Source organism: Pipra filicauda, unplaced genomic scaffold (assembly GCF_003945595.2).
Source record: "Pipra filicauda isolate LSUMZ 115617 unplaced genomic scaffold, ASM394559v2 scaffold70_size2993248_pilon, whole genome shotgun sequence".
NCBI classification, from domain to species: Eukaryota; Metazoa; Chordata; class Aves; order Passeriformes; family Pipridae; genus Pipra; species Pipra filicauda.
In genome coordinates, this window is record NW_024104876.1 from 1,055,852 (window position 1) to 1,079,582 (window position 23,731).

Genomic DNA, 23,731 nt, shown 5'->3' on the forward strand with positions numbered 1-23,731 from the left:
TTTATTGATGCTGGTTTCTCAAATGCTGGGTGATACCTGGGAGTGGCTTTACTGGCTGGGAATTCAGAGAGGTTGTAATTCCCTTTGTTCCAAATTAACTTTGTTTTGTGTGGCATGTACTCCAAGTCTCGTGGTAGGATAAATTATTCCATGGATTTCCAATTGCTTGTGCAGCTGCATCCATTTCTGAGGAAGATGTGAGAGCCTATAAAAATCAGCTAGTTACTCTGTGGCTTAATGCAAACAGACAGGACCTGTTAGGAAAGAAGTCCTGAAAATTCATAGAAAGCAATCACATGTTAAAATATAAAGTACTTACAACTCTGAAGCATAAATCATTTAGAGCAAAGTGTAAAAATATTAAGATGTCAAATTGTGCAGCAGATCACTGTGGGACTTCAGAAAAGAAGCAACTTCTTCCTATTGAACCTGACCTCTCACCTTGGCTGAGAACTGTGGATACAAACCATTTCTAAGGAGTGTTCACACCCCAGCAATAGTAAATGATCTGCAGATTGAGCTCACAGAATCCCAAAGGTTTGGGTTGGAAGGGACCTTAAAGCCCAGCCCATCCCACCCCCTGCCATGGGCAGGAGCACCTTCCACCCTCCCAGGTTGCTCCAAGCCCCATCCAACCTGGCCTCGGACATTTCCAGGGATGGGGCAGCCACAGCTTCTCTGGGCAACCTGTGCCAGGGCCTCCCCACCCTCCCAGGAAAGGATTCCTTCCCAATATCTCACCTATCCCTGCCCTCTGGCACACTGAGCTGTGCTTTCCTGTGGATGTCCCAACTCTGGAGCTTTACCAGCTTTTCCTGAGCCATTGGCAGGAGTCACTTCAGTGGAGAGGGAGACAGGGGAGGGAATCTGCAGGAAATCTTCACAGGGCAAGGGACAAAAAGAGCATGAGAGGGTAAAATGGGTGGTAGGACTGAACTGAAGATTCCCAGAGTGCCCACCATGGAAATGTTGTGTTTGCAGTAGTCAGTGGGTACATCAGTGCTTGCTGTGGTTCCCTGATTGTTCTCAGTGACAGAAGGTGATGTTGGCTGGAAAAGCATCTGTTAACACTTCATTCTCAGGGTCAGAGCTCTCCTAACCAGCCATGGATCCTTCCTTTAGAACCTGTTTATCCAGACATTCCTTTTTTTCTCTCTGTTACAGGATTATAGCTTTCCACTTCAGATTTGGGTATTCTTGCACATAGTTTCCATTTTAATAAAGGGTTTTTAAGGCTCCCCAGGGAAATTTTTCATGCAGCTTCAGTCCATTGCAGATTTGATCACAAAACATTTTTGAATAATTTATCTTAAGCTCAGTATTTCTAACATAGGTTTCGCTTTTGGAAACCTCACTTTCTCTGATGCAGTGAGTCAAGAGGTATTTTCAATCTATTTAATCCCAAAGCTTTCCTTCTTTTTATCAAGATTTTTTCCTTTCTGAATACTACAATTTACTTTTCTCACTGTAATGCCCTGAAATCCATGTGCAAAACCACTAGAAAATGGCCTTACTTGGAAAAGCTTACGCTGTAAGTATGTAAATTGAGTCAAATAAGGAGATTTTCTCTGATTAAAAGCAAAAAACCATATATGGAACATGTTATAAGGAGGCTTGCAAAGAAATTAAACCCAGTGTTCAGTGTAGACCTTGAGATTTGCTGTCACACACCTGCATTCCCAGGTGTCACGTTTTAGGAAACACCCAATTTAAATAGAATTCCTTTTAAAAGCATTACTGAAAGAATCCAGAATGATCTTTTGAACAAGCACTGCAGATGCTGTGTCCCATTTCCCTTGTCATAAAGAGCAGCCATCTTCAAGAGCTTCTGGGAATGTGGGGAAAAGGTCTTGTTTCCAGCTCCCATCTTTTATCTGCAGGCCCCAGTGTGGATCCCAGGAATTGGAAAGGATCTTTTACCACATGTCATTAGTAGAAAGTTTCTCTAGGCATTAGAAATCAAGAAATGATCCTAAATCAGCTGAACTTCTGCAATCTGAAGTCGGTGACAGAAAGTTAAATGAGAATCAGCCCCGTAATTATATAAAAAATTGCTTCCTGTGTTGTCTTTTTTGCAGTTCTTTGCAGAAAGCTGCTCTGAAACACGTTGCTGTGGTTCCTTTTGAAATGGGAGAAAAGGGAAGGGAGCCTGCATTTAAATATTCCATCCCCAGCACCGTCAGTGCAGCTTAGACATGAACGTGCTCTTCAAACAGAGCCTGTCCTTGGTTTCATGGGGGTGACCTTCACTTGCATCTTGATTTGAAATGAAATCTGAGATGTGTTGGCCCTCTGGGGCCCGTGCCTGGCCTCAAGGACAGCTTTGCCTTTAGAAAGTTGTCCATATTCATCCTGTTTTGGTGAGAAACAAAGAAAGGATTGTTGTCAGATTGACTGGATGAATTTTGGAATAGGAATGAAGAAAGATTTTGTTTGAGACATCAATAGTTTACTCAATTTGCTGCAGGACTAAAAGTTTTCTGGGAGAATCGGTGTAATTTAGTTTTATTAAGTGTTGCATTGCTCAGCAAAGATAACCAGAAGTGTCCTGCAGCCCAGATGGCTTCATCTGTCTACTTTTGATCTTCTAGAAACAACATTTTGGATGCCCCCATCCTCACTCTATCACACAGCACATACTCTGTACCTATGAAAATCAATCAGCAGTGGAGCTGTGTCATTTACTGTCAGAAAATAGAATTTTCTTGGCATGAGATCCACAATTCCGGGCTAGTCAGTAATCAGAGCACCACGGACATGTAGCAGGGCTACCAGATGCAGAAATAAATATTTCACTGGAACAGCAATATGATGGAATTTGTACACAAAGAAATGCTCTCAATGCCCTGAGTGTGGAACCTGTAGCAAAATAAACAAGTGCTGTGATTTTGAGGTGATTTACGGATACAAATGTTTCAAACAATAAATGGGGGTTTTTTTCTGATTTTCTTTGGCATTATCCTCTGTGCTCCCTCTATCTCTGCTGAAATCAAACAGCTACTCAGCCAGGGCTGGAACCTGTAAATTGCTGGGCTCTGTGAGTGCTGCAGTCACAGCAAGAAAGCAGAGGTGGCTGTGCCATGAAGCAAAGCATAGGGATGTACCAGAGAAATTCCTGTAGAGAGGCTCACTGGGCTGGAAATGCCTTCCCCCAGCTGAGGAGCTTCCCACAGTCCTGCCCCAGCTCTGCCCTGTCCATCTGTCACTCAGTTCTCACCTTCCTCACCTGCAGGGCAGTGGATGTCCCTCCAGTCTTTTTGAGGTGGAAATGTTTGCTTCTGATTTACCACTTGTAGCCAGTTCCTGACTCTGTCCTTCACCCCTGGCAGCTCAATTCCTACAAATCCCAGAGGAGCTCCGACTCCAGACAAAGATCTCTGGAGTGGAGAACAGGCATTCCCAGCAATGTCTGGACTGTGGTTTGATACCACCTGCCCTCACAGGTGGTTTGGTAGCTCACAGGTGGTTTGGTAGCTCAGGCTATGCTTGCATCTTCTTCTGGTAGGTCTGGCTGCTGCTCCACGTGTTGGCAGGAAAGCTGAAAGGACCAGGGATCTTCTCCTCTATTCCCAGCCTGTCAAGACTTTCATTCCCCAGGCAACAACAACAAAAAAAATCCCCTTAAGAACAGAATGATTGAGAAGAACTTCCTCTGGTTTTGGCTCAGCAGAATGGCTTCTTCCCTCTTCTCTTCTCAAAAAACCTGGAGCTTCCTGCAGGCAAATCCTATTTGACTGCGTTTAGTTTTGGTGGAGTGAGGTCTGCTGGGCCCTGTACAAAGGGAATGAAAGACAGTGCCAAGAGGAGGTGTTGATATTTCTGCATTACTTAGAAAAAGATCCTGCTGCCCTTTCTAAAGGTGCCACATAAAGCACAATTTGCAGGCAAATTGTCATTAAGTTTGTTGGTTGGATGAATCAAGTTCCAGTGGAAAATTAACCAGTGAAAATGTATTTTCTACAAATTGCTGGAAAGAGTTGGTCGATTTACCAAAGTGGAAGGAGTAGACAGAGGACACAGGAGGGGAAAAGCTTTCCTGGGTCATAGATCCTGCTCTGCTGATTCAGGATCTCCCTTAACCTCATTAACAGTTTGAACTGGTGCTAATGATTGTTTTGAACCTGGCAGTGAGGCAATGGGAAATCGTTTACCAGGAAAACTGAAATGCTGAAATTATCCCACAGAATAATATCACATTAGAACATTGATCAGCAGAATTGATCTCAGCATAACCCTTCCCTCTCAGCATGGCAGAACACAATGATTATTTCTAGTTGAAGCAGTGGCAGAAAATGAATAAAATCAGTTCCAGGCCTTAAGAGATCAACAATTATCAATATTTAGAGGATCCCCAGTGAGTTCTCTGGGAGCTGAGATTCACTTTCTGTGGTGGCAGTGAGGAAGACTGAGCCTTAAAAATTGCTAAGTGATTTGGAAGTGTGACTTCCCTTGGAGTGGTCAGGATTTCACCTGAAGGAGGAATTTCTCTCTTTGCCCCACAGAGCACAGGTTTTGTGGCTCCTGATCCCTCGGGAGCACTGGGGCTGAGCAGGATCCCTGTGTGGACTGACATCCCTGCCCTTGGGCTGAGCCCTCTCCTTAGTGTGACTTTAGTCATGAGACTGTTGAGATCAGGCCTTAGGCAGAGGCTTTGTCTTTCCTGCAGGATTTGCCTCGTCCTTAAACTCAACTCCCACCTGCCTTTGCACACATTGCTCTTGCCAGAGCTGGGCTGGGGCTTTATCTCCAGGCTGAGGGATTAGTGTTGCTTTTCCCAGCCCTGTAACTGTCCACTTTGCAGGGCAGATGCACTTGAGTGCTCAGAGTGCCTTCCCACCATCCCCTTCTGTGCTCTGCAGTCCTGCAGAGCTCTCGTTACTCTCCCAGCTGAAGGTGCAGCGTGGCTGAGCCCCCTGAGCCAGCCCCCTGAGCCAGCCCCCTGAGCCAGCCCCCTGAGCCAGCCGTGCTCTCTGAGTTTGCTGTCACACCCTCAGACATCATTAACTGCTCAGCACTGTCTCCCGTCCCCTCTCTCCACCAGAGCAGATGAAACCAATGGGGCATCAAAATGCCACAAAGAGTCTGTAAAATGTGTGATTCCCATCGACCTCTCCTCTTGCAGCTCTGACCTTCTCCTCTGTTGCTGTCACTGTCACTGTTGCCTTTCCTGTCTCAGGGATGTGCTGCTCCAGCTCAGCTGTTCCTCGGAACCAGCCTGACCTGGATTCCAAACTGTGCTCCACCAGTCTTGCATTTCTCAGAGCTTGTAGAAAAAGTGACAGTCTCTTCCCTGCCCTGCCCTTCCCCTGGCACAGATACTTCCCTGTCCCCTCCCTAGGGAAAGGCCCACAGCAATGGATTGGAACATGGACTGGACAAGATTCTCATCAGTGCCAGCTCCTCCAGTGACCACTAAACTGTGGCCATTCCTTCTGGGAGGGCCCTGAGAGTCTGATTCACTGGGATCTGGCTGGAATTATTCCTGGACCTGTAAACTAGCCCATGTCACAAGCCGGGGACACTCAGTTATGGCAGGAATGTGGGAGGCCCTGTGTTCACCTCGTTAGTCATCAGAACCCCAGGTTGCCATTTACCTGATGATAGAAAGGTAAACTAAACCACCATAGATTTTATGCTTATTAACAAATCTTCACCTCCCAGCAGATTGATAGAGGGATTTACTGGTGTTCTGTCATTGATGGCACTGACATGTGTCAGATTCTGCTCCTGGGAGAAGACAAAAATCCTCAAAATGTGTCTCCACAATTCTTTTACTTCAGACATTCACAAGTCATTTCTGGCTTGGCCTAATCCCTGAGCTCTGCCTGGGTGTCAGGAGTGAGGATAACACACCCTGGGATCAGATCAATACCTCCCTGAGGCCATGGGCAAACACTCGCCATGGCCCAGGTGACAAGAAAGACCATTGATCCTGTTCTGATTGCATTGATGCGGAGTCTCTAATTCCAGATCTGCAAAAAAAGGGATGGAATTGCACCTACAGGAAAAGAAGCTGATCTTGTGACCCATTGCTGTTACCTGATCTGCATCAGTCTCATCTTTCCTTTGCTCACATTGATCTCCTTGGGTTTGTGTTTTTTCTCTGGTACTTTCATGGGAAGATGAAAAGAGGGGTTGCCATGCTCTGAAACAATGAATTCCTCAAAGCCTGAGCAGGCTTTGAGATCTCTTCATCCTTGAAAGTTGCTAAACCTTGCATGAAAGTGCTTTCCAAGGTGATAAATTAACGGATGTATCCTGAGTGATGACCACAGAAATAGGCATTAGGCAATGCGAAGAACTATTATCCCACTTCACTGGAAGAGTTATCCAGGAAACCATCAAATCGTCTGCATTCCTTAGGGAAATCGGTGATTTAGAGAGGGAATCTTCCGTTCCACAAATAAGCAATAATCTAAGAGTGAGGAAAGCCTACCTGGATGCATTAGCTGTGGTCATCTTTCTTCTGCTCTCACACCTCCCTTCCCTGAGCACAGTCGGAGAGAATCCAGCCAAAAGCTGACTCCAGGCTTATCTAATGAAGCTGATATTGTAGACTCAGCACAGCCTGGATCCAGGCCAGTACATTAAGATGGAAACACCAGAGAGGCCCTGAGTGAAGAGATTCCTAATGGATAAGGAGCAAGAATCTTCTTCATCTGTTTTCATCTGCTTTGACCTCGCTGCGTTATCTGAAACCATGGGCCGTGAGATAACGGCTGCTTCACCTTACAAAATTCTTCTTTCCCCCAAACTGGCACGAGGGGCTGGGGGAACGTGTTAAAATGGCCCAAATTGTTTCAGGGACACATATTAAACACTGAAGGAAAATATCACTTTTTCCCATTGAATTTCTGCTTTGTTTAGTCCAGCAGCTCTCAAGCACGGGGCAAACTGGTGAGATGAGCTGGAATTAAAATACCAGCAAGATGAAAGAAAAAAGGCAGGTTTACCTTTGGTTAACAGCAGATAAATGAAACTGGTCAGAGTTTGGGTGAGATCACTGTATTGTGAAGACAAACTGGCAGACACTGCCTGAGGCAGGGCAGAGAAAAGACAAGTATTTTGGAGCAATGTCCTTGTGCCACATGTGCGGTCACAACAACCAGGTCATTCTGTGCAGTTCCAGGCGAGTGCCTGAATTTCTCATTGTGTCTCACAGTAGCATCCATATCCATTTAGCAATGTTTTCCATTATTATAATGTATCTACACTTCTGTGTGCTTTCCATCACCTCCTGGCTGCACTGCCATCCCTGGGCACAAAGCCCACGGAGCCCAGGAAACTCCAGAGCATCCGGAACGCTCCAGCAGGGCTCTCCTGCAGCTCACACTGCCATGAGGGAGGGCAGCTCATGGAACCTGTTTTCTGCTCTCTGCTCTGGGTTCCTGTACACTTTGTAGTTGTCCTGGTCTTTGTTTGGAAGATATTTTGCCTGCCTGGCACAGCAGAGTGGGAGGCAGATGGAAGTTGCTGGGTCGGTGACTCTGAACTCCCCCAGGTCCCCAGGGCCACTGCAGATGTCACCACAGCCACTGCAAGCACAAGTTGTGTTGCTTGTGACTCTGTCTTTTGTGGGATAAACACGCAAGTTATATTTTTGGACAAGGTAGCAAAACTTTCCCAAGCTAAATCACTCCATACTTATTCCCCTGGAATGAAGCTCTTCCCTAAATGCACTTTGACCTCCAGGAAGGAAGCTGGGAATGTGACTGTGAGGGACCAGAGGTCAGTGTGGTGATGAGCAGGGTATCACAGGGTATAACCCCTGCAACATCCCAGTTTGGGTCCACACAGAGGAATGCAGCCCCAAGGAAGGCAGAGCAGCTCTGGTTTTGCCTGGGATAAACTCCCTGTGGTGCCCTCAGCTGAAGGAACTCTGCAGTGGAAGTGTTCTCTCAGTCTGCTGCACTGAGTAGTGTTCTCCTCCACAGCATTATCCTGTCACACCTCTGTGGAGAGGAGACCAGGGAAACCATTTCAGATATCGAAATTTGAGTTCTGGACAACAATTAAAAAATCAGTGCTGGTGTTAGAGAAACCTGTGTGGCCACTTCAGGTGGGAAAAGAGTTTAATCTTCAGGTCTGTTTCCCTGGGGATGGACCTTATATGTTCAAAAAAACCCCGTGTGTAATTCTAAAGTAAGTGATAAGCATCAAAGGAGTTGTTGCAGAACCCTTTTGTTGCCTTTATTGCATGATAAGGAGCAGTGGCTGTGTAACCTTGAATATGGGCAAATAACTCATGCTGAACACATTGCCACAGAGATGGAATTTTGGCAGGGCTTTGATCTGGGTCGTTTTATTGCGGGGCTGAATCAAACGACAAGCTGATGTTAAACTCCCGCCAGGAATGCTAATGATGCCCTGATCAATGAGGGGCTGGATCGCTCCGGAGGAGGGGCCCGGGAAAACGCAGACACGAGATGTCTGGAATTCCAAAGGTTGGAGAGCTGGGGCTGCTGCACTGGCAGGAATTATGTTCCTTGCGTCGCTCCAAGTTTGCTTTACTCCAGGGGCCTTTGGCTGAGTGCTGGACAGGACGGTGTCAGAAAGTATATACTTAACTTTATTTTTCTTGACCTTTATGTGCAAGTAATTTTTATAGTTCCATTAACTAGTAAGATCATTTGCAAACCCCTGAGCAAAGTGTATTATGAAGAATGCCTTGGGGACCACTGTGTCCTATTATGTTGAATGTTAATAGAATGAAAAATTAATTTAAACTCTAAAGACTAGAGCAAGGCAAGACTTCCCTTTTATAGGAGAAATTCAAAATTTTATTTGCCATGATAAAACTTTAGAGTTGTACCCTAATATGACCTTTATAGGCCTGATTTGAATCAGGCAGTGCAGGAGTCTGATTATTTGCCTCCCTAAATACAATTATTTATGTCAAAGTTTCTCCTTTTAAAAAAGGGGGGGTTCTCTGACCCTCACAGGGGATTAGTCACTGGTGAGCTCACAGCTACTTGTTTAGCCAGTTAATCAACCAGAGATCAGAGAACCCACAGTTCTAATGAGTGTCTTTACCTTATTTAACTCTTTAATTGCTCATTAAACATTGTCATCTTCAGCTATGCAGGACTTCAAAACACCTAAAAACAAAGCTGCAGCTCCTTATAATATATTTTTATTATTTTCCATGTCACTGAATGCTCTAGAATGAGGAGTTCCATCTAAGAGTCTTCCTTCTAAGTCTCACTGCACTTTTCCCATGGGACTGGAGCACTTCTGTCCATAGACGAGTGATCAAGTAAACTTTATTAGCCTAATTATTTATTATTCTTCCATATTTATGTTAACATAGTTAAGGTGTGATATGTCCCTGCGGAAATCAATTAAATTTAGGCCAGTAATGAGGAGTTTTGTTATTTGGGAAGACCAAAAAACTAGTCCACCGTCAACCTTCTTGCTGACAAATTTTGCCTTGAGCTCAGAACCAGCCTCGTTAAAAGGATAAAAATGTTACACATTTTACATGTAAGAATGATTTATTATTGTAAATAATGCCCAGCCATTTTCCAATGATTGCAGGGAGGTGTGTATATTTTATTGGAAAATCCTGTTTTTCCAATATCCTGTCTTGAATTCCATGTTACAACTGTAGACTGGGATGCCTCCCTGTCTTCAGAAAGCCTGTCTGGAGTAAAATAAATGCACAAAAGATTAGGACAATTAGTGACTGGAGAATTAGCCATGAATATTTCATGCCCACTGCAATACTGTCTAAACACAAGATATGAAATGAGAATAAATTGCATTTTTGACATGCAGCAAACGTGGAAAGGAAGTGACTAATTTAGAAGGATCTTGCAGTGGGTTTAACGAGACAACATTCCAATCACTGCTCACGTGGGATCTGGTGGATAAAGAGCAGGAGGATTTGTCCCAGGGGATTCTTCAAAGTTCACCTGTGGTTTGAAGTTGGATTTCAGTATTTTGTGAGCAGGTTTGATCTGCAATGACCCAAACACAGACTAGGCAGCAAAATGTTTCCCTGAGCTTTGATTGCAGCCTGAGGGCAGGGCCAAGGTGGGATCCAGGGTGGGAGTCCAGGTGGAACGTGGGAGGGAGCAGGAATCATTCCAAGGGATGAGACATCAGTGCGGAGCTTTCAGCCCAGGAGGTCCCTGGGAACTCAAAGAGTGTTTCACCTGCAGGCCCAGGGCAGCTTCCAGGAGGTTTTGTGGCTGATTTCAGATGGTTTGGGTGGTTCTGCCTCATGGCCAGCACAGCAACTCAGAGCTGCTCCCCAGACCAGCTTTGCTGGCCTTGCTCTAGACAGCAATGAGTGAATCTTTGTCTGGGGATGAGTCTTTTGTAGTCCAGCTCTTGGTTAAGTAAACACAATGCCCACGTTTCCCATCTGCTGTAAAAACACAGGATACACAAACGTAGGTTATATAGGACATAAATCATATATATATGAGATCTCTATTAAATATATGTATATATATCTTATTATGGTGACCTCATTGCAGCTGCATCATATTCATTAATAACTCCTGCATGTTAGTCTAGGTGGCAATGATGTGTTCCAGCTCAACCATCGAGCTTCAGTCTCTGGCTCCCTGAGTTTTTGGAAATGTCCTGAGTGGTAAAATGGAAACAAGGTGCAGAGCAGACAAGTCCAGCCTTTAAAGCAGTTACTCAGTGCTGTCCAAGATTTTAGGATGTGCTGGGCACGAAGGCACACACTGGGAACTGTCAGACACTGAAACAGCAAAGGAGAAGGGAATTATTTAAACTATGAGCTGCTCCTCAGGCAGTTTGTCTTAGTTTGAGCCTTGAGGATCCTGATCTCAATAATCCACCAGTGAACAAGTGAGATGAGAACACTGTGGTCATGGAAAAGTGGATGACCTTGAAAAGACAGGACTGCACTTACAGCTACTGCATCATGTAGTAAAATTATTTACTTTCCTCAAGCTATTTTTTACTATTTGGGGTCTTAATACATTTTCCAGACTGAGCTTCATTTTATCTTAGGGACAGTCAGAACCTGAGTGTGATGTAAGAAGCTGCTGTTCTGTAATATAATAAAAAGTGTCAGTTTGGGAAAAACTTTATTATGGAGCAAAACTGCTAAGCGAAGGAATTTCTGGTGTTGGAGTTTTTCCTACAAAGGGCTGAAGTGACAAATGAATTTATTGCTGTCAAGAGACCTATATTTTATTTTGGTCACTTAGCAATAATTAAATCTTGGGAGTAATTATTCTTTTGTGCGTGTGTTTGCTTTGTTTCATATTTTTAAACCAAACATTGCTCTCTAAGGCACAGTTTAGGGTATGTTTAGCATCCACTTAAGGTGTTTACAATGCTGTTGTTTCCTTTAACAGCTCTGTGCACTGAGGAGTGTGTGCATGGGAGGTGTGTCTCTCCTGACACGTGTCACTGTGAACCAGGATGGGGAGGCACTGATTGCTCCAGTGGTGAGTAAACATTGCCAAAATGTGATAAAGATACTTGTTGCTGTGAAAAAACAGGCCTTATAAAGCAGTGGTCTTGGAACTTGGATGCATTAAGTGGAAAAATGAATTTTGTCTGTTATTTTGTAATAATTAATATTGTTGGGGGGGTTGGAATGAGATGATCTTTAAGGTCCCTTCTGGGATTCCATGAATATGTGATAATGTCCTTTCCTAGGATAATGACATTGGCCTTTTGTGCTTGCTTTTTACAAAGAAATGTGAAATGCAGTGGAAGATGCTCTTAATGCTTTTGGTTGTTGGGAAACCAGTACAGATAATAGAGCTGTATTATGAATTTTTTTCTCTCTTAAATCTTTAATACAACACATTCTTCATGAAATACTCTGTGGAGTGTTGGAGCCCTTTGGAAAGCCCTCTCTCCTCATAGAATCCTTGTCCTGGTAAGCCAGTGGGAGTTTTGCCATTGACTTTCCAGGCAGCCCTGGATTGCCTTGCCATCCATACCTCAGATCCATACTGCAGGAGTTAGGGAAGCACCTTTTGCAAGGGAATTAATCCACACTTTTCAATTCTTCCAGCTGGTGAAGCTGTGTTTGTTAAACTCTCTTAATTGGCAGCAGTGAGTTCAGGTCTCTGTGGTTGGTTCCTGTGGAATGGAACAGGCAGCACAAACATCTGAGCTCTGATGTAACACAGGCCCGATACCTTATTGACATAAAAGAAATAAGCTTGTTAAATGAAGTCAATTTGTGCAGCAGGCAAGTAAATAAAGGTACACGGAGAGAGATGCTGTGAAATGAAGCTGAATGGACGTTTCATTTTGTGTTTACTTCCTCCCTTTCTCCCAAATTGATTGAGATCTTGAGAAAAAAACATAATTAGCAGGCAAAGAGGTAACAGAAAAGAGATCTATAGAGGGAGGTGTTAGAAGGGAATGGGAGTTAAATGTGACAGAGGAGGAACCTCTGCAGAGGCTGAAGGCTGGGGCAGCTCTGGTCAGGTTTTGTCTGCAGCTCTGGCATGTCCCTCAGGCACAGCAGGAAAGGCAGCAGGGAGGGAGTGGGGAGGGAGGATTGTTGCCATCCCTGGAAGTGTCCAAGGCCAGGTTGGACAGGACTTGGAGCAACCTGGGCTAGTGGAAGGTGTCCCTGCCCAGCGCAGGGGGGTGGCATTGGGTGGACTTTAAGGTCCCTTCCAACCCAAACCATTCTGGGATTCTGGGATTCTAAGGATGGAACAAGGGCTGTGCTTTGGGGTTTGAAGCAACCTTTTGGGATTACCTGGCATGTAGACAAGGGAAAAATTGGGCAGCATAACTTACTAAATATTCATCTCTAACAATACATTAAAAAAAGAAAAATAGTACCTTAAATGGTGAGATGATTGTAAAGATTCTCAGGAACTCATTTTGTCTTTTGATTAGTCTCAGGATTGGATATGTTTAATCTACCAGCCAGTATTTGTACAGTGCACGTGCACTTACAGAAGTTAAAAATAATGGTAATAATAAATACTGTGGCAATATGGACACACACATACAGATGTATACAGTTATACACACAGAGTCACAAACTCTCCATTCTGGCTGAAGATGAAAGGAAAGGATGAGATGTCAAGTGATCTCAGACTGGTCCCGTGGGCTAAAACTACCCAGTGACTCTTATTAAATTGCCCTAATCTTGCAAGTGGAGATAAAAGAAAAAGAAGGTTTTTGCTATATTGAATATTTAGCTTTTTAAAGTAATTAGGAATATTACAGCAGTGACAATGATGGAGATAGAAACATTATTCATAACTTTTATTTCCGCGCTGGGCACCGATCCAGGGCATTTCATTTATGAGGTTTCAGCGGTGGAAAGGGAAGCGTTGGCCAATTCCTAAATTAAATATGCCCTGCTAACTTCTATAAATGATAGCCCAGGATTAGCTTCAAAATTTAAGCTTTCATTTTATTAATATAATTAGTGTGTTTGCTGGCCTGTAGTGCCCATTGTCTCTCACTCCATTTGTTATACACTGGGCAACACGTGTTCCTGGCCCAGGGGCTGATCCCACCAGCACTTCCCAGTTTAATGCTCGGGGGAGCGAATGGCCTCATGGAAGTCAACTTTTAGTGCACACTAGAACTTTGGGTGACTGGCCTTTTTATTGTTAGGGGACTTTGTTCAAATCAAAAGGTTTCAATCAGGGGATCTCAGCGGAATGCAGTGCATTGTTACTCCGGTATTTCCAAGGAAGAAGGGAGAAGTGGGAGCTTTGCCCATCTGAGGTTAACCAGGTTTTTCAGACCCATGATCCGTGTTTTGAGTCATATCTTACTGTTACCCAGTCAGAATGTGGAAAACATTTTTCACTTCTGCTAGAATAATCTATCACCTACTTGGAATAATCTATGCCTACTTTCTTACTGTTACTGCTTCAATTTTGTGCAGCTACTCTGAAGGTCACGTGTTTGCGGTGCCAAGTGTGGTTTGGGATGTTCCTGCAGGGCTGTGCTCGGGATAAACCAGAGCTGTTGGCAGGATGGTGCCACCCCAAACCCGTGGGGCTCTGAAACTTCCCTGTGTGGCCCTCAGTCCTGGGGATTTTGTGCAGTCACAGGCATATTGCTTTTCATGTTGGCTCTTTGAAGCGATTTCACTGGGGAAGGGATCGCCAGCCAAAACACTCCCTTTAAATTTAGAAAATCTCCCAGGAGCTGGAATGGTTTCCTGGATGATCTCTCCTGAAAGCAACGCTGAGAAGTGGAGCCTCCCTGACACTGGGGGTCGTGTGTTGTCATTTATTGGAGAAGATCTAAGGCCACTCTCTTGCTGAGATGCTATTTCAACAAGACCATTATAACTTTCTAAAAGTTATTTATAACTCACTGGATTTGATGGGTGAAATTCAACCATAAGCAGAGCTCCAGCACAAGGTCCAAGTGTCACTTCAGAACCAGAAGTATGTTTCTATTATTTTGGTGTGCCTGTGACAGGAGAGGGCCTGGATCCTGACCCTGAGCCCTGATTTCCCACGGAGGGGGCAAGGCTTTGGTGTTAATGCGGTTTCCCAGCGTTATCATTCTCCCCTGGCTAAAATATTCTCAGTTAAATGTTTGGAATAGCTACAGCTACAGCCTGTAGCCATGCAAACAATTTAATCATCTTGCTCAGCCTTGGTGTCGTGCTTTCCTAGAGCTCAGCCTGTAAGACAAGTCACCAAACTCGCTTTTCAGTGCAGCTTTCCAGTGGCTGCTCACGGTACATGTTAGAGTTCATCTGTTGTCAAGGTTAAAATAACTTCAGATGAATTGCTAAACAATTACAAAAACCCCAGTGCCATATTCAGCTCTGCATGTCTCTGTACCTGTGTTTTACTCCATGCTGTTGTACATCTGTCCATGCCCACAGGCCTAGCCTTCATTTCATGCTATAAAGCTGCAATATATTAAGGCTTGATTACCATAACAATAAAAAGAGAAGTAATGAGGTATTAACTAAAGAAGCTCTTGAATGAAATGTTTTCAGCGTTTTAATGATGCCAAAAACTGAAAGGAAAAGTCTTTAAAAAAAAACAACCATACCTTTCCCTTGCCTTTTAACTTGTTTTGTTAAAACCATGCCTGTTTTGTCCATGCAGTCTGCACTGTTGTTTTGTTTAAATACAAAGCAAAATTGCAAATGCTCTGTGTGAACTTACCTGCTCACCTGTCCAATTATTTCAAAGCAATTAACTTCAAACAGTTGAAGTTCTGGTAGGAATATAATTGCCTGTTGGTGGTTACCTGGCCTCTTCTGGGCCTTGCTAACAACCATCTGTATTTGCAGGCCTTTAGGCCCCAATCCAGCAAGGATTTTCTGCTTATCCTTAACTTAATAAATGATTAGAACTTTTCATCTGCTCTAGATTAAGTGTTTAGGACATTGTTGAGTTAATTTTGAAGAAACAGCTAAAAAAGACCTCAATGAAATCTAAATAAGCCTCTCACAGAATTCATCAGACCTGTGAGGAATAAAGTGGTCTTTCTTTCAGGATGTTAATCAGGCAATATATTTGAAGGATATTTTGACTCTCATGAGCGTTTTTCATTGTGAGGAAGATCACAGAAATCTTTCTGCTTAACAGAAGGTTCACAGAACAAGGGGCAACAGGTAGGAAAAAGAAAGTTCAGAGCAAGAGCCCTGAACTAAAAGGAAGAAGCCTCCAAAAACTGTGTGTGCCAGATTGAGAAATGTCAAAATGAACAAACACAGAGGTTGTAATGCAAAAATGAAGTGGTTTTCGAAGTGTTTGCTTTGCTAATAGTTTTGGGGAGAAAATATAGTACTTGCCCAAAGTGTAATTAAAGAGCTGCTGTCACAATAATGCCAAGCCATCGTTCTTGTTGCTGTGTCACCCAGGGCAGAGGGATGGTGGTGTTGCTGTCTGGAATAGCCTGGATTTATATGGATAACATAGTTTTTCTCTTAAAGGATGTTTTGTACAAACGGGAGCAAGAAGCTATTTCATCTTTATCTCTTTGTCAAAACTAGCCAAGGTCATCCCAACAGGCAGGTGTAACATCCCAGCAGGATCACTGGTGAGGGCCCAGCCCTGGAGCAGCTGGATGCTGCAGCCCTGGAGCAGCTGGATGCTGCAGCCCTGAGCCTGGTGATGAATGAGAGCGGCAGGGCCGGGGCTCAGACTGAAGGGGCTGTTTGACAGGCTGTGCAAAGCAACAGCACAGCTCCCAGGAGGAAATGGAGTGGTTTGAAGGGAGGCTGGGGTGGTTTCCAGGCTTGATTTTTGGCATCCATGTTCTCAAAATGCTTTGAACTATTTTTGGAGAAATGAAGTTCAAAGGAAAGAGTCCTGAGTTTTGAGTACAGGCTCAAACAAAATTCAGCCTAATGTGAGAGACTGATCTGCCAGACTCATTACTTGATTTTTCATCCTCAGGTTTTTAGGATAGGATTGGCTGGGAAAGCACCAGTGTCCACCAAAGAGGGGCAAAGGTACAAGACCTCAGCTGTTCTAAACTGTTAGTGGGCCACAGGGACATCTGTTCATGGTCCTTGCCCGGGAATTTGTCTGTGTGGGGGTTTGTATCTCAGTGACTGTGTATCCAAGTGCCAGATGAGGTGACAGAACCAGGTGTGATTTTCCTTTTTCCCCCACAGCCCCCATATTTCATTTGTCATTCCAGCTGTTGAGTGTAGATGCTGTTTCTAAAGATCTGTTTGAAGCTGTTAAACTTCAGTTGCGATCCAGTCTTAATTATTGCTTTGGCTGAAACAGAATTTCATATCCATAGCATGTGGACTTCAAAGTTTTAATACACTTTTCATTTAAGCCAAGCTCAAATTACAGCTTAATTTTGATGTGATTTGCAGACTGGGTGACAACTGCATCATGCAAAGAGATGCAAATGTGTAAAAACAAGCTCCAGTGAGGCTCATAGGAGGATCTCTCCATGGCAATTACAGAGTAGAATTGATTTCTGCCTCTCTCGGCTCTAACAATTTGCTCTTCCTTAAACTTAAAAAACCCCCACCCATCTCCCTTCAATCACTGCTGAGCTGGTGGAATCAGGTAAACAGCTTGTGTTTAATTTTTGCCTCTGCTGGATGTTGGGCCCACGCACCGGGGCCTGGGCCCCGGGTTCCATGTGGGAACAGTCCCTGTGGCAGCAGCTCTTCCCGGGCCCAGCCCACGCAGGACAGGCTGTGACAGGAGTGAAGAGTAAACACAAGCTGCTGTGCAGTGCTGTGGGAGCACAGCAGCATGGCCTGCCTGTATTTTTACACACATAACTTGGCTGCTTTAAACTGGGCTAATCCATAATTTTTCATCCAGTGGGAATGTTGTGTCTCTTGCTGAAACTCTTAATATCTGCCCAGCCGTTTGTGGCTGCTTCTCCTCACTCTGGGAGGGAGATGGATCCTCTCAGCTAACAGGAATTAACCACTTTGGAGGTGCTGCAAACTTGTGGAAAGGTGCAGGAGTCATGTTAGCCAGGACATTTCCCACAGGAACAGGGCTTGAGCAAAGGGCAACAGTTCGTTCTGGAAAAGGAAAAGCAGACCCAAGATTTACTTTGGGAAGGACCTGCTCTCTGTACTTCCATGTGATTCACTGATGATGAATAGATCAGCTGCCAGTTTTTCTAAGCTTGTACTAAAGCGAGTGAAAAATAGAAATTCAACACCCTTTGTCCTTTCTCTTTTCACCTTCATCTTCCCTGTCAGAGTCTGGGAGAGTTCTTCCCCCCTAAATCTAAATCTGGTTGTGCCTGAAGCCAAGGTAGTCACAGATCATTTCCCCAGCAGTCCCAGAACCCTTTGGGACTTCCTCTTTTGGATGATTTTGAAGAGTCAGTTTTGCTGACCTGACTCCATCTGCTCCAGTCCCTGGAGTTCTGTCTTCCAGCTCTGGCCTTGCTCTCAAGGCTTGATCCAGCCTTGTACTTCATGCATATGAATAGTCCTTTTAAAGTCAATAAGGAACAACCTTATTTAAGTTAGATAAATGCTTAAGCCATCATCTGAATGGGAACTTGAGGGATGAGGTGGAAATCAGGTTGGTGAGGATCAATTTTAGGGACCAGGAGTTACTGAGTATCATTCAGGCTGAGCACGGACCTGGCTTTAGGGCTCACAGCTACAGAACGGGAGGTGAGAGGACAGGTAAGGACCAGGGACCACCTGGGCATGTCACCTCACATTGACCCACTCTGCAGCCCCTGGAGAGCTGTACACGAGCTGGAAATTCCGTGTTCCATGGCACCAAACTGTTGGGCAGTTCTGTGTGCTGAGAAAATCTGGAAAATCAGTCTGATTCCTGCTGAAACCGGTAAGGGAAGCTGTGGGCACACTTGTGTATAAAGCCCTACTGGCTGCCTGTCACTGGGGCAGCGTGTCAGGGGCTGATGCTTCAGAAGGGAGTGGGAAAAGGCATTTAGATTTTGGAGCAAAGAGCTCACTGTGAAGCCTTGGGAGCTGACAGGGTTATCCAGGGAGGTTCTGTCCCACAGCAGGAGCAGTGTGTTCCTGAGGTGTGTGACTGAGCCCTCCCTCCCACAGCAGAGCCCTGGAGCACGCCTTTCACACCCAGGAGTGCACTTCAGGGTGTAACTGTTCCCTTACGTGGGGAATGGCTCCACGGTTGACTAAAACTTTTCGCTTTCAGGATAACTTCCAGTAAATGAAACCATGGTTACAAGTATTGAATGGGCTAAACACATCCCCATGCAGGTTTGTGTGGTTATGCAAGGGGGAATTTGGCTCCCAGACATCTTTTCTGGCTGCCAAACTAGTGAGAGCAGAGCAGACTTCACAGAAAGGCAGCACATGTGTGAGGAGTTGTTAGTTTTATTAATTTGACTGAGGGTTTTTCTCACTTTGGAGTAATAGCTATAAAAAAAAAGAACCCGCTAAAATATCCTTTTTAATGAACTGAATTGTTAATGCTGAATTTCATTGCTGGAGCATCTTACAATAATGGGGCTCTAAATGTGCACTACACAAATGAACAGACTTTAGATCAATTTAAAAGTACCATTGGTATAATTTTATGGCCTGGTCACTAAGAGCTGTCAGAGAAAAGAGCAAAATTTCCTCTCTCAAAGCATAGGCAAAAATCTCAGCTGTGGACACCCACTCAAAAATATCTCTGGGATTTTTGCCTGCTAAAAAACAAGGGGAAAAAAGTAGAGTGGTCCTTGGGAAAGCTTCTAAAGCACTTGTCTCTGTGTTAGGCATGGTGAGGTATTTCAAGGAATGCTTGGAGAGGGCAGAGCTCAGCTCACTGTCCAACACTAAGGAATCAGAAAATCCCCTGGGAGCTGTTCCAGGCACTTGAAGCTGGAGAAGCCTCAGGCCTGCTCTGACTTTTTCTGGGTTATGAATAACTGCCCTCAAAGACATGTGCTCTGACTGGGAAAGGCCCTCCCACCCCATCCAGTGCTCTGAGGATTTTTCAGAAGCTGCTGTTCCTCCCAGTTACAACACTATTTTCTGGGCAGTCTTCAAAGATTGAAATCAAAAAGGGAAACCTGAGGTCTCATTCAAAAATTAGGCTTGAAATCTCCCTTTAGGCCTCCGGCAGCTAAAATTTGCTAGACAATGACAGATATTTGTCACCCAGTGTTGGACACAAGCCTTGCTGTGTGTGGACACCCCAGAGCTGAGGCACAGCCAGGAAATCATTCCAGCAGCACCAGGCACAGGGGCCAAGGTTGCAGGGAGGAAGGATGTGGACACACAGCTTTCCCTGGCAGTGTTTCTTTGCTTAGATGTAAATCCCAGCGTCTACAAAGATGCTCAAACACTGTAGTTCAGAACAGAGCAGCTGGGTGTGTTTGAGTGTATTTTAGCTGTGCCTTGGCTGCTGCCCTGACCAGTGCCCATCCCTCGTGCCCCCTCCCCTCCCACCCTGCCACCGCCCTGCTGCTCGGCGTGGGCAGTGTCTGTGCCAAAGGCAGTGTTACACGCTGGGATTTGTCCTCAGGCTTCGCCCCTATTTTGTGGGAGCTCAGCTAAGCCCCCACAGGGTGGGGAGTCCTTATTTCTTCCTGATTGCCGTGGGAGTTGAGTATATTTGTCGTGTGGATTGACTGGGCCCGTGTCGCAGCTGAAAAGGGACGGCAAACTGTGGTGGGCTGGGAAGAGCTCAGCCATCAATTAATATCCTGCTAGAGATGAGTGAGGAGCTGATGTACAGCTGGCCCTGGTGTCTTGGGTGGGTTGCAGTTAAAATACAGCCTGGAGGCAGCTTTACTAACTTTAGAGATGTGATGAGCAGATCTGCAGGGGACTACACAGAAGTGATGCAACATGGCAGTTTAAAATGAGAGGAATGAGAGTTCCTGCATTGCCTGATGGGGATATAGCAGTGGATTGAATCATTCTGCTATTTATTGGTTTTAAAGGTCTTTTCATGTCAATAAAATACTTGTGTATGCATAAGAGATCTCTTTTAGAGCAAAAACTGGAGATAAATGTGCCATTGTACAAGTAACACTCCTTGGGCTTTCTCCTTAGCAGAGCCTTACAGTCACTTGCATTTCTAGTAGCTTCTCCATGCAAGAGCAGGCCATGATGATCTTAAATCACTCTGTGCAAAATGGGAAAGTTTCAGGGAATATTCTTTGTTTGTCCCAGTGTTTCTGCTGTTGTGAGTACGATAGCAAGGTTCTGAAGTGAAATATTTTTGGAATTTTCTCTGAGAAATTCTGTTCTCCTAAATTGTGCTCATGCAAATCCCTCTTAGGCCCCTCAAACGATACCCTGATACTTATTCATAGTCCTGATAAAACATTGAAAGAGTGTTTGCCACAGGAGCAGGTATCTCGTGTCCCCAGTGAACTGGATGTTTGTTGACAGCTTGTCTGCCTCAGTGATGTGGAGAGGAATAATGAGATAGAGGACTTAACAAGTGCATATCTGCCTGTAAATCCGGGGCTGGCAGATCAGAGCCCTCCCTGCACCGCTCCAGGTGAGCGTTTTGTTCTCACTGCTAATCTTGCTTTGGCAGGGAGTGCACAGAGCCCACAGTTCTCCATAAGGAAGAGCATTCAAAATGAGGGAATGTGTCGTGACCAAAAGGATAAATGAGCAGATGGTGAGCCAGCATCATACCTGACACTCCAGAGGAGGTGGTTGTAGCATTCCCACCAACTGCAAGTTGTGAACACAGCCCAAAGCCAGGAAGAGCAGGGGGAAGGTGATGGAGGCATGGAATAAAAAAAGCAGGGCAAAATAAAGATTGAGACATGACAGAGAAGGAATTTTGGGGGAAATGGGAAAATAAGCAAGGTGAGAGAACAGCCAGGAGCAGGTGGGGATAGAAAAGGAGGTCAGTGTGCAGGGAGCTGGACTTGGGGCAATACATGACTGAATTTGGATGTCTTACAGTTGAACACTATGATGCACATGAGGCACCCAGGATTTCAGCCTCGTGAACAGACAGCTACTGGCTGATTCTACCAGATACAATGTACAGGTTTTGTCAAAATAAGGAAGTGAAGTGGAAGGAGAGAGGATGGAATGGCGGTGGGAGATGCCATGGGCAGGGCAGGGAGGGCGAACACTGTTCTGGTTTCAGCTGGAATGGAGTTATTTTTCTTCCTAGTAGCTGGTCCAGTGCTGTGGTTTGGATTTAGTATGAGAATAATGCTGATAGCACACTGATGGTTTATAGTCTGTTGATCAGCAGAAAGTCAAGGATTTTCCACTTTCCTTCTGCCAGGGAGGAGCTGCACAAGAAGCTGGGAGGGAGCATGGCCAGGACAGCTGAGTCAAACAGGGCAAAGGGATATTCCAGACCATGGAATGTTGTGCTGAGTGTATAAGCTGGGGGCAGCTCGTTGGGAGTTGCCTATCTCTATTATTATTATTATTATTTTCATTATTATTATTATTACTGTTCTTAACCAACATAGTTCACCCTGTTCCTGTTCTTCCCCCCATCCCACCACTGAGCAGAGTGAGTGAGTGGCTGGGTGGTTTTTAGCTGCCATCTGGGGTTAAACCATGACAAAAATTTAAACCAGGTGATAACCTGACAGGAGAAGGATTTAGAGATGAAGTGCTCTGGTTAAAGTGCCATTTGTCTCTTTTTGGTGCCAGCAAAGAAACCTGTATAAGTGTTTATGGAGGGGTGTAAACATGTGTTCTATAGCAGTCATGGGCACTATGGCTTCAATAAACACTGTGTAATGTTCAAACACGAGGTATTGAAGTGGGATGCTGGAAATTATAGTGCATTCAGCTGCCAAAACTGCCTTTCCTGGGCCTGGAAGGATCGTGCGAGCAAAGAAAGTGCCGTTTTCAATAGCTGGGTTTTATTTTGTTCCTGACAAAAAGGTGAGGTGAAATACCAGGAATTTTGCACATTAAGGAAAATTTATACAGTCAAAAGTTCACCTGTATTTCTCTACTGCTGAAAATACTTTACACCTTCAGTCTTGACCCTTCCTTATGGCAATTGATTGCCTTGAATGTGTATTCTGGAACAAGCACATCCCCCAGTCATTTCCTTACAGCTCAAAAAGACCTGATTCAGTGCAGAGAAACGGCAGGATTTTATTTATTAAACAGGCCTGTGGTAGCCCAGCAGAATATCTGAATGTTTGGGAGTGAAAATGAGAGTTCAGAAGACCTCAATCTTGTCGAAGAAAGCACAGTGAAGGCCATTTGTCAGGGAAGCTGGGAAGAGACCCAAGTGTCACAGGCAGGGGTGTCACTCTCTTTGTAATGGCAAGAACTCATAAAATATGATCAGTGACCTAAAAGGTGTGCAGAGGCAGAGAATAACAATGCACATGGAGTTTCTGGGGTATGGAGTAAAATAAAAAGAGACTTTCTGGTACACAGAGGCTTCTGCTTAAAGAACTGCAGGGAGTTCACTGGGGAAAGGTGGAAATGAGAAAGAAAGTGTGTGAGAAAGGTTCCCACGCACAGCTCCTTTGCCACAGTGAGTTTTATCCACTTTCATGGCTTTGGGGTGTGTGGTGCCAGGAGGATTTAGGGCCCATTAGGAATAACAGCAAATGCCAGATGGAAATGGGGTGTGTATTGTTACTGAGAGTATTTTGTATCAAGAAGAGCTTTGTGGGCATCAAGCCGAAAGAAGAGGGATTAAAAACTCGTCCTTTGATCTTGGAGGGTGGTCATTTGACAAAAAAGGCTCTGCAGGTCATCATTTTCATTTTGAAAAGCTTTTCTGCCCACCCCACAGTGCCTGTGTATGTGAGGGCCAGGGGCTGCCAGGCTACAGAACCCCGTCCAGAATGCCAAAAAAATGCATCAAATTCAGGGTAGAGGGTGAACTTAACCTGCAAAATTCAAATTTTAACAGAAGATAAAACAGGAAACAAGGGACATTTTGGGGTAGTTTAGAGGTAAGAGTTTCTCACCTTCCTGCAGCCTGCTCAGATCTCACCTTTATGGACTGAGCTGCAGCGTTTCAATTATGTAGCAGGAGGAGTAAATCATGAAAATTGATTACAGGCAAGTTTTTAGCCAAGAACCAAAGCCTGATACCCTCTCTGACTTATTTAGATTGCAGTGATAGTTTCAAAGAAAGATCAAAGCCTGGGAACAAACTGCAGGAGGAGGCAGGTTTGCAGGGAGACACGAGGATTCCTGTGGAAGGTCAATTTTTCCATGGAGACTGCACACTTTGCTGCTGGGGTGGGAGGCAGGGAACCATGGCTGGAAGCTTGAGGGATTCTTGAGAATCCAGAATAACCTTTGCTTCATCATCTGCTGCAGCCTGTCTGTTAGTGCTTCTCAACTACATCTAGTTCATTTGGGAGAGCAGCGAGATAATAC

General features: G+C 44.7%; 1 protein-coding gene across 17 annotated transcripts in view; it reads left to right on the forward strand.

The window, feature by feature from the left end:
- Positions 1 to 23,731, forward strand: part of MEGF11 (multiple EGF like domains 11) — a 272,662-nt gene that overhangs the window by 89,630 nt on the left and 159,301 nt on the right. For all 17 annotated transcript variants that reach the window (XR_005566394.1, XR_005566395.1, XR_005566396.1 and 14 more), the window contains one exon: positions 11,343 to 11,435. Coding sequence is in view for 14 of the 17 variants with exons in the window: in XM_039389132.1 (XP_039245066.1) it covers positions 11,343 to 11,435 (93 nt within the window). In the remaining 3 variants the exon portion in view is untranslated. The remainder of the gene's footprint in view (positions 1 to 11,342; positions 11,436 to 23,731) is intronic.